The sequence below is a fragment of the Myotis davidii genome, unplaced genomic scaffold (genome assembly GCF_000327345.1).
Source record: "Myotis davidii unplaced genomic scaffold, ASM32734v1 scaffold345, whole genome shotgun sequence".
In the NCBI taxonomy this organism is placed as follows: Eukaryota; Metazoa; Chordata; class Mammalia; order Chiroptera; family Vespertilionidae; genus Myotis; species Myotis davidii.
The window spans coordinates 779,291-789,681 of NW_006296540.1; the positions used below are offsets into that span (position 1 = coordinate 779,291).

The 10,391-nt window shown below is 47.4% G+C and overlaps 1 protein-coding gene across 1 annotated transcript in view; it reads right to left on the reverse strand.

Annotated features, from left to right (window-relative positions):
• The window catches only part of FAT3 (FAT atypical cadherin 3), a 520,386-nt gene that overhangs the window by 39,575 nt on the left and 470,420 nt on the right, over positions 1 to 10,391 (reverse strand). Inside the window, exon 18 of the mRNA XM_015569255.1 lies at positions 6,591 to 7,389. Coding sequence (XP_015424741.1) covers positions 6,591 to 7,389 — 799 coding nt within the window. The remainder of the gene's footprint in view (positions 1 to 6,590; positions 7,390 to 10,391) is intronic.

The window sequence follows — 10,391 nt, forward strand, 5'->3', positions numbered from 1 at the left end:
TAAGATTAATGATATATTAGGTATATAATAATGTACACTTCTATTTATTCTAGCAATTGACTCTGATAGGTTATTTTTCTTTCTTTTTCTTTTTCCAATAGGTTTTTTAAGGTAATGGGGACTGTTCTTGGCAAGCAATCTGACAACTCCCGATGCTTAAAATTCATCCGGGGCCTCGTCCCCAGTGCTGGCTGAGCTGGGAGGAGCCATAAACAGCGGGGCTCCAGCTGCAGCTGTCTGTTCGCTCTGCTCACTGTCCACTCTCTTGTGGTTCAAGGAAGTACGAAGGCAGGTTAGCATCTGGAGGTCCGTGTAAATACAACAGCTTCTTAGCTGGGGGCAGATGTGAGCATGTGCATAAAATACAGTCTCAGCCCTGGCTGGGCAGCTAACTCAGTTGGTTAGAGTGTCATCTGGATATGCCAACGTTTCAGGTTCAATTCCAGTCAGGGCACATACAAGAATCAACTAATGAATGCATTAATGAGAGGAACAACGAATCAATGTCTCTCTCTCTCTCTCTCTCTCTCTCTCCCTCCTCTCTCTCTCTCTCCTTCTCTCTCAAATCAATTTTAAATATGCAATCCATTCTGAGTAGATAAATACTTCTAGTTACTGAAAAACAGGTTTCCCAGAACTAAATAGTTCCCATATGCAGTGTTGTAGTTCTCTCTCTATGGACCATGATAAGAAATATATATTGTCAGAGAGACCTGATCTTTGAATGTCTACCCTGAACAATGTCCTGTGTCCCTCAACCTCAGATGTGCTCAAGTCTGGGTCCTGGGGACAGATTCCTGGGTTTAATGAGCATCTTTCTGAGCAAAGGCTTAAAGTCTCTAGCAACATAAAAGCCAGTATACTTTTAATGACGCTGAGCGGTTAGCTTGTTCTTAGAGCCATGTGTATGTCACCCCCTTTTCCTACCGTCGTAAAGAGCCTCACAGACCCGCCCTCTGGCCGTAGAAAGTGCCTGATCAGCTTTCCAGGACCAGTGAAGAGACAACAGTGTCAGTTCCTGTTGGCTTCTGGGAGGAAGTTATCTTATTAACTATCATTAAATAATCCAGGTTTAATAAACTTGTGCTGTGATCCGGGACAGCCTGGGGGTGGGAGCTCCAGACCTCCATGCTTGGCATCTCCAGGCACCCATCCATTAGGTGCCAGAATGAGCATGAAGGGAGAAGGGTCCCACTTTATCAAACCAGCTGATGCCCTTTGCTGTACATCAGAGCAGGACAGGAGGAGCAGACATTTTTAGCAACTGCCAGAACATAAAGCAGGCAGAGAAAGCTCTGTTCCCGTCCCAGGGCCCCTCTGGAAGGCGGGGTAGTGTAATCGACAGCGGTGCTGCGCTGACAAGCAGCAGACCTGGATTTTGGCCCTGACTCAGTTGTTCAATTTATTGAGTGCATGGCTCTGAACAAGTCCCGTGATGTCTCTGGGTCTCAATTGTTTCTCAGAAAAATGAGGATAATGATTCTTCATAGAGTTTTAACAATTAAATGGGCTATGCACGTGAAAGCAACTTGCAAAGCAAAACAAACAAACACTTATAGTAGAAACAAATGACGACAAGGTCCCCAAATTGGGGACACGGGCTTGCCTCAGCAACATGGCAGAGACCTGAACTCAAGTGCAATCTTTTCCTTACGGTCCTTTCTGGGTCCAGTCCAGCATTTGCAAATTGACAGGTAAAAAGAAATACCAGGTACATGGGAGACACGAAATAATAAGGCCTGGAGCTTTTTATGAATCAGTGTCACAGGCCACGTGCACTGTGGGAGCCCCTTCACCGCCTTGGAGGTGTGCTTTTCCTGGTCTCCCTCTGAGGAGAAACGTGCACATAGTGTAGCCATTCTCCCAAAGAAGGTTTTCCACCTTCTGAAGTTTGGCTCCGACAGAAATTTAGGTCACTCTCCACAGAGTTAACAACATGCAACTCACTCCAACAGCAGCTTCAGAGCTTTGGAAACCGCAGGGAGGAGAAAGGTAATCCTCTTGAGGTTTTAGAAGATTCTCGCTACCATAGTTAATGACTCTCCTCTCTTCATCTCCCCAGCATTCCCACAGCCATCCCCCACCTCCGGCCCCCCGCCATGAAGTCAATGCCTTCAGCTAGCACATCAGTATCTAGCTGTGATTATTATCGCTGCCACTTCGAGCTGATTCAACCTCTCGATGCATGTTTCTGCCTCATTACTCGGAGAATCCAATAACTAATGGTAAACAATATACTGAGAATCCAGTAACTAAATGGTAAACACCTCGAATGCATGTGCTCTGTCAAGCTGTCATGTCTTGGCAAATGCCACAGAAGTCATTTACCTTCCATCTTAATTCCTGGACCGCGTGACATTTTAAAACACCTTCTCCCAAGGTCTCTTGGCTTTGAAACGGTCCCTTGCGGTTCTCCCAGAAGCACAGAATCACGTGTGAGGGTGTTTCCTTGGCTCAGCCATATTTTCCGGGAGATTTTGCTAAGGGCTAAGTGAAGTTTCATTAAAGACAACTCTTCTGGGGCAGTTGTGTGTGAGCTGAATATATGAGGGAATACCCAGACACTGAGGAGCTGGACGCCTCCAAACCACTCCTGACATTTTGGGACTCAGGTGCTGGGGATGAGGGATTTGTAGAGACATAGCTAAGGAATGTCTCCTTTTAGATATATTTCTGTATCAGACCTTTGAAAAATCAGTGAAAACTTTCCAAAATAGACAATCAGCCCAGCTCCATAGACTGCCCCTGATGCTCTGTCTGCCTGCTTTCCCTGAGGGGGCTCAAGGGCATCTGTCAATGCCCTCGTCGCTTAAGTTGGTGTCAGGTTTACTCAGTGAAGTGCCAATGTTCATTGGACTTCTGAAGTTTACCAGGGGCGATCTCATGACATCAGAACTTTATATCTCTTGAACTTCCATTCAAACATGATGCTGAATGGGGGCTGGAATTCAATGAACCTATCTGGCACTAAAATTCAAGTTTGCTCTCATTTTTCAAAGGAACTTGGCATTTTGGTTCAAGATGCTAATGAAGTTAATTAGACACAAAACATTTGCATGAGAAAAAGAAGTTAGGAGAGGGATAAATATTAAAGCCAAATCTGTATAAATATTACTTTAGAGCCCTCATCATCCTGATTATTCCACCACGTGGTTAGAAAGTCCATTGAGTGAATCTGCCAATTTTCCAGGGTAAGCAAGCCAATACTAGTGTGTGTGTGTGTGTGTGTGTGTGCGTGTGTGTGTCTGTTGCAGGGGCATTTATGGAATTTAATTACCTCTCCTTTCCAATAAATGAGATGCCTAAAATGCATAATGTTTTCCTTAATAGTTCTTCACTGTATTTTATTTCAGAGGATGCTTTATAAGAAGTAAGAGAGCTATTACTATTATAACTAAAAGCTTGGCCCCTGAACCTGGGGGAAATTCTTTCTGCTTTATCTTGCTGTGAGATCTCGCAAAGTTTGATTATCTGACGACTAGCATTAGAATCACCCAGGCTACATAGATAGATCTTAGGCTCCACCCAGAACCTCCTGATATATCTGAGTGTGGGGCTCAGCCATGAGCATTGCTTGTAAGCCCTGTGCACACTGCAGGCTGAGAAACCCACTGCCATCCTGAGGTGGTATGGCGAGTCTGGGCATTCGTCTGCTGAGAAAAATGGGGTTATCTGAGTATTCCTACAGAGCACACAGCACTGGGGTTATGACTCACATAAGAAAATAGAAGAACCCTGACTGGTTTGGCTCAGTGGATAGAGCGTCGGCCTGTGGACTGAAGGGTCCCGGGTTCGATTCCAGTCAAGGGCATGTACCTTGGTTGTGGGCACATTCCCAGTGGGGAGTGTGCAGGAGGCAGCTGATCAATGTTTCTCTCTCATCGATGTTTCTAACTCTCTATCCCTCTCCCTTCCTCTCTGTAAAAAAAAAATCAATAAAATATATTAAAAAAAATGGAAGAGTCCCTGTTCTTAAGATGCAGATAATAAAATAGGGGCCCCAAATGAACCTTCACTGAATCAGCATGCCCTTCTCACCAGCTGTATGGCCCTATGCAAGGCACAGAGGCATCATATTTACAAAGCAGAACTGATCATTTATCACCTGCTGAGACAAGTGACCTTTTAGGGTCCTTTTAGCATTAAAATCCAGTATTTTATTCAAAATCCATGCACTCGGGGGCAGGGGGGAGGCGAGGAGGGGTGTCCCTCAGCCTGGCCTGCACCCTCTCACAGTCCAGGAGTCCTCAGAGGATGTCTGACTGGCTTCTGGCTGAGTGGCGCTCCTCCATATGAGTGCACTGATCACCAGGAGGCAGCTCCTGCATTGAGCACCTGCTCCCTGGTGGTCAGTGCATGTCATACAGACCAGTCGTTCCACTGTTCGGTTGATTTGCATATTAGCCTTTTATGATAAAGGATTATAAGAATGACTTGAAGGTGAGAAGAGGCTCTGGGCAGACCTGAATCTGCACAGAGCTCCCATTAAGGAAATATCTGCTTTCCAACCAAGGCTGCTCGGGGGATGTCTGTGGGCTGAATCACAAAACATTCCAACATTTTGCATTTATGGGGAGTAGAAAGGTTAATGGGGGGACCAGAGAACAGGAATCCTGTGCAAGGACACCACCCCAAAAATTACTGCATTGAAAACATTAGTGTCTCATGCAAAATGCAGAGGAAGCCCCTCCCAATAAAAGTCAACTCTCTAAATCCCTCCTTTAAAGGAGTCCTGCCAAGTCTGCCCTGTCTCTTCTTGATGAACTCGTACCCCTCCCTCAAGGGCCAGTACCTAGGTGATCTCTCAGGTACAAACGTCACAGAAAGCTTTCCTGTGGCCACAACAGGGAATCTGTCCTTTCTACTCCCTAGCCGAAGTTTTACTGCAACATTTTCATTGCAAACAGGTACTTGCAAGTTGACTTCACAACAGCCAGCTCCTGATGCAGGGACTGCGCCTTTTATTTACTCTGAATTTTCAGTGGGTGGGACTGCTGCCTCCGCCGATTTTTGCTGAATGAAACCAGTTCTCAGAGTACAAGGCTTAATTACCTGTTTTAGTTTCTCCCGAAGGGTCTGCCCGATCCTGTGGTGAATGCCTTTGGAACTCTGCTGTGAATTGTCTCACCAAGGCCCTGGCAGAGCTCTGGGGCATCAATCAGTTTGCCTACAGAGGAACCTAGGTGAGACCTGGACAGCTGGCATTCATAAATCCTGCATGTTGGTGGCATCTGCCAGAAAGACATTGCACCTAGCGTGCATGCTTTGAGTTCTTCTGGAACAAATTTGCATATTCAACAGGTCAGACATCACTGCATCTATCCCATGAAAACAGAAACAGAATTCACTGGGAACCGAAGAGTAAAGAGGCTGGAACTCGTCGAGGCTGCTGGGAGGCTGTGGAATTGTCTCTCAGAGGGAGCTATGATCTTGGTGGTCTTCCTCTGATGAACTTATTTTCCAAACTGCAACCAAAAACTTTCTACACAGGAAGAGGCCAAAGCCCTGCCTGTCCCCTATTACCTAAGGGGATGTTTCACAAATGGCCTTTCTTCTGGCCAAGGTCCCTAGGGCCAAGTTCACACTGGCTAGAAGGACTGGGTGCAATTTTCCTAGAAGAGGGCAATGAATTTATGGCTCCACATGTCAGAGAGAGGAAAAGAGGGAGGGAGCAATGCTTCTTCCTGACCGCCGTGGGCATGTGACCCTGTGCAGTTACAGCCTCTGACCAGGAAAGGTCAAGGTTCAGTGATTCTAGTTACATCAACGAACACGAGGCAGTCCATCTCTGCTGCCCCGAGGGCTGAATCCATCCCTTGACTGTGCTCCCGGACATCTGGCCTCTGTTTTTCACTGAAGCAAATCTAGCTGACGTGCCCTCTCCAATGGCTCCCTAACTTGTTTCCCTGCCCCTGGCCTGGCCCAGCCTAATCCATCCCCTCTGCAGCCAGCACGCTCTTTGTGAAAGACGGAGCTGATCCTGTCACTTCCTCACTTCAAATCAGCCAACAGTTCCCACTGCCCAGGGATCATTTCTAAAATCTTCATCCTGGCTAGCCCTGTGTGGTCCCCGGGGCTTGCTCACCAGTCGAGCCCGTCATCACTCCCCGCTCCTTCCAGCGACAGGAAATCTCTTTCAATCCCCTCAGTATAGGTTCCTCTCTTGCCCTTAAGCCTTCCTCATGCAAGGCACCCTCCATCTGGAATGCTCTCCTTCCCTTACCTGTTTTCACACGCCTAATTCCTACTCCCCCTTCACCTCAGCCCCTAGACATACTCCCTTTAGAAAACCTTACCTCTGGATTGGGTCCTCCCAAAGGACTGCACTTCCCCTAACAATACTGACTGCAGGTGCTCAAGCTGGCCTGTTTGTATGTCTGGGCTGCTCATGAGCCATATGTTCGATGGGAGGAGAACCTGTCTTTACCGCCATAGCCCCAGAATCTCTCATGGTTGTGAGACACATAGTAGATGCTCAGTAAATGTACTGTGGAGTGAGTGAATGAACAAATGCGTGCTTACCAGGAATGGCAGCCTAGTCTAATTAAATCTCAGGAGGTGAGGTGGGAGGGACTCTAAGCCGAACTCACCGTTACAGGTGCAGCGCACGTTCCGGTAGAAACGCGGACACACAAAGCTGATGCGAGCCGTGCTGTAGGTCATGAGTGCGTGGGAATCCAGCGACAGGCCCTGCTCACAGTGCTGCTCCTGGCAGTCCAGCCCTGAGCAGTTCTTCTCCAGGATGGCCGAGATGCGCATGATGTTCTCCAGGTGCCTCCTGGCATTGGACAGCTTCTGGATGAGGTAGGCCGGCTTGTAGAACTCGCTGCTGTGCATCTCCACGGCAAACAGCATGTCCAGCTGGCCGGTGCCTGCCACGGGCTGGATGCTGATGATGTGCAGGCTGTCCTGCTTCTGGGTGAGGACCGCGTTCCGCAGGCTGCGCCGGAACCCGTGCATGTGCAGCCCCACGAAGTCCTCGGGGGACACGTTCTCGAAGCGGATGGTGACGGTGTTCTGCAGCATCTCGTGCACCAGCTGCTCCACGTGCACGATCACATCGATGGGCACCTGGAAGCGGCCGTCACTCACCGACACGTTCAGGACGTACTTGCCACTGTCCAGGCCTCCCAGGGCGATGATTTTCCCATCATGACTGTTCACTTTGAACAAGCTTTTCTGCTCCGATTTCAGGGCAAACGTGAGCACGTCATACATGTCTTGGTCAGTGGCGTGGATCTTCCCAATGACTCCACCCGGAAAGTCGTCCTCCATGGTGACAATGAAAATCTCCAGAGGGATGGCCGTGGGCTTGTGGATACTTTCCTCAATGACCCGCACGCGGACGTAGGAGTGAGAAACTTGCTGGGGTTTGCCTGAGTCTTTCGCCTAAAACAACCAGGAGGGAGAAAGGCAAGGAACGAAGAAAAAAAAGTCATAGTCATTAAAAAAACAAACAGAAACTCAGAAGACCTCTGCTCCTTTCACCACATTCTCTTCTTTCTCCATCCCCTGCCACTGGTCTGCAAAACGCTGAAGATGTGCACTTAACTAAGAGGAGCGATTTATCACCTCTAGTTCCCACTTGTCTGCTTTGTTATGGACACTAACATGTTTCAACACAATACATGGGGTGAGCAGGAAAGGAGGCTAGAGGGTGCTGTGAGACCCAACATACCCACAATAGGCTGGCCTTTTTTTTTACTTCTGGACAGAAGCCATAAGGGAACCTCATCAACTGGTGTTCCCTCTTGGAAGAAAAAGATGTTTTTATTTTTTATTTTTATTGATTTATTTGAGAGAGAGAAAGGAAGGGAGAAGGAGAGGGGGGGAGAGAGATTTGCTGTCCCACTTATGTATGCATTCACAGGTTTATTCTTGTACGTGCCCTGACTGGAGATTGAATGCACACCTTGACACATTGTGATGATGCTCGAACCACCTGAGCTACGCAGCCAGGGCGGAGAAAAACTTCCTGTTCTCTTTGTATTCTTTCCTTTTGATTGGACCAGATGGCACCCCTTTGCACACTTAAGAAACAGCATTATTTAAGTGGGACTTGCACAATATTAAGGTTTAGAATAAAGAGTGGGGTATGGAAGGGGAAAACAGGTAGCCTAACTAGAGCCTTTTTTGTCTTCTTTCTTTATGTCAGCTGATGGAACAACCACTCTGGCAATAGATCTTCACTGAGCACCTGCCACAGGCAACATGGAGGTAGTCAGAGCTGTGGGGCTTCAATGAAGGGCAGGTTCCCACAGGCGGGGTCCCCAGGGCAGCTGTCTGAGGATTCAGGGCTGAAGCAGACCTTGCAGGCCGGATGGAATCTGGGGATGTGTGTCCTTGTAGGGGACGGCAGCCTAAAAGCAGAGGCTTGGGCATCCCACAGACTTGAGTTCAAATCTTGGCCCTGCCGCCCATGTCTGGCTTTAAGTTACTTATCCTCTCTGAGCTTCAATTCTTGTATTTTTAATATGAGTAAAGTAGTAGTTTTACATCACGGGGGTCTTGCATTGTAAGGATTAAAAGACACTGTAATTGCCAAGTGCTTAGCCATGGCCTGACCCACAGAAGTGCTCCGTATATGAGAGTTCCTTTTACTACCCTCATCACATGCTTTATGGAATGGAATTTGTGAACCAGAGATGCTGACCTGGAAAATTCACGGAGAAAGGATATGTTTAGCAAAGTAGGTCGAACTTGGGGTCAAACTGTGGGGGGTCTTAAAGGACAGTGATGAGTTTGGACTTTATAAGCCAGAGGTTGCCCACTCAAATGTCTGAGGCCAGAGAGATGACAGAAAGGCATGAAGCCTCTGGGTGTAAAGTGATAGACTAGTGGGCTGCTGTGGCCTGAGGACTACAGAGTCATGTCCTTCTAAAGACTCTTAAATTCAGAATCTGAAAGAGTCTGGGCCCAAATTGAGCCTGCAGGCCACACATTTTCAGGGACTGAGAACCCGCAGATGGTTTAGTTTAGGGCCGGGGTTGACACACCTCTTTTGTAAAGGGCAAGGTAAGAAACAGTAGTTTAGGCTTTCAGGGTTATACGATCTCTGTCAACTGCACAGCTATGATTCCAGCATGGAGGCAGCCACACAGCACATGTAAACAAAGGGGCCAGGCTGCGTTCCAATAAAACTTTATTGATACAAACAGGCGGAGGGCATGATGTGGTCTAGGGGCTATAGTGTGCTGACCCCCGGGGTAGGGGAATGACAAAGCGGAATGATTAATTTAGAAGGGGTATAGAGATGGATCTGAAAAGAATGCGGCTAAACCTGGAGGAATTACCCACGAGGCTTCTGCAATAGTATGAGCATGGCGGCATCTAGAATAAAGTGGGTGGTGGCAAAGGGAATGTAACTGATGCACACAGGGACCTTGGGAAGGCAAAAATGCAGGTGGTTTAATGTGAGGAATGGGAGGAGAAAGCTTTCTATAGTATTTTCGAAGTCTGAGATGTGAATCTGCTCTCCAATAATCAGAGAAGGTAGGCAAAGAACCATTCTCGCTTCTGTGAGAAGGCACTACAACTCTCTCCTTGCCCTTAAGCATCTATACTGTGATATAAAACCACATAATATAGTTGGAGGAATGCATAGCAACTGAAGAGTTCACTCACATGCTCAGAGCCCAAAGTCATTCGTTTGGAAGGTTTTATGGAGCACAGTAAGCCATAACTTATCAAAAGAAACGATGTACACAGTTAAATGCTGTACAAATACAAAAAATTACTATGGTTATGATTGCCACCATTAACAATGACTTTGCCCAATTGTGTATAAAAATAGTCACTCAGCCCGGCTGGTGTGTTTCAGTGGTTGAGTGTCCACCCATGAAGCAAGCGGTCTCTGGTTCAATTCCAGTCAGGGCATATGCCCTGGTTGTGGGCTCCATCCCCAGTAGGGGATGTGTAGGAGGCGGCCAGTCCATGCTTCTCTCTCATGGATGTTTCTATCTCTCTATTCCCTACGCCTTCTTATCTCTCTAAAAATCAATAACAACATATTTTTAAAATATATATTTTTATTGATTTCAGAGAGGAAGGAAGAGGGAGAGAGAGATAGAAACATCAATGATGAGAATCACTGATCAGCTGCCTCCTGCACACCCCCACTGGAGATTGAGCCTGCAACCTGGGCATGTGCCCTTGACTGGACTCGAACCCGGGACCCTTCAGTCCGCAGGCTGATGCTCTATCCACTGAGCCAAGCCAGCTAGGGCAACAACAACATATTTTTAAAAAATGGTCACCCAGTTTCACTGATGGGGCCCAAATCTTGTTCTGTCAAAATTTAAACATAGGGACATTTGGGTGCTCTCTCATTTCCTGCTTCTATCCACAGGCTGCCCAGCCCGGCCCTTTTTGCCTCTTTGTCCCATTTCATT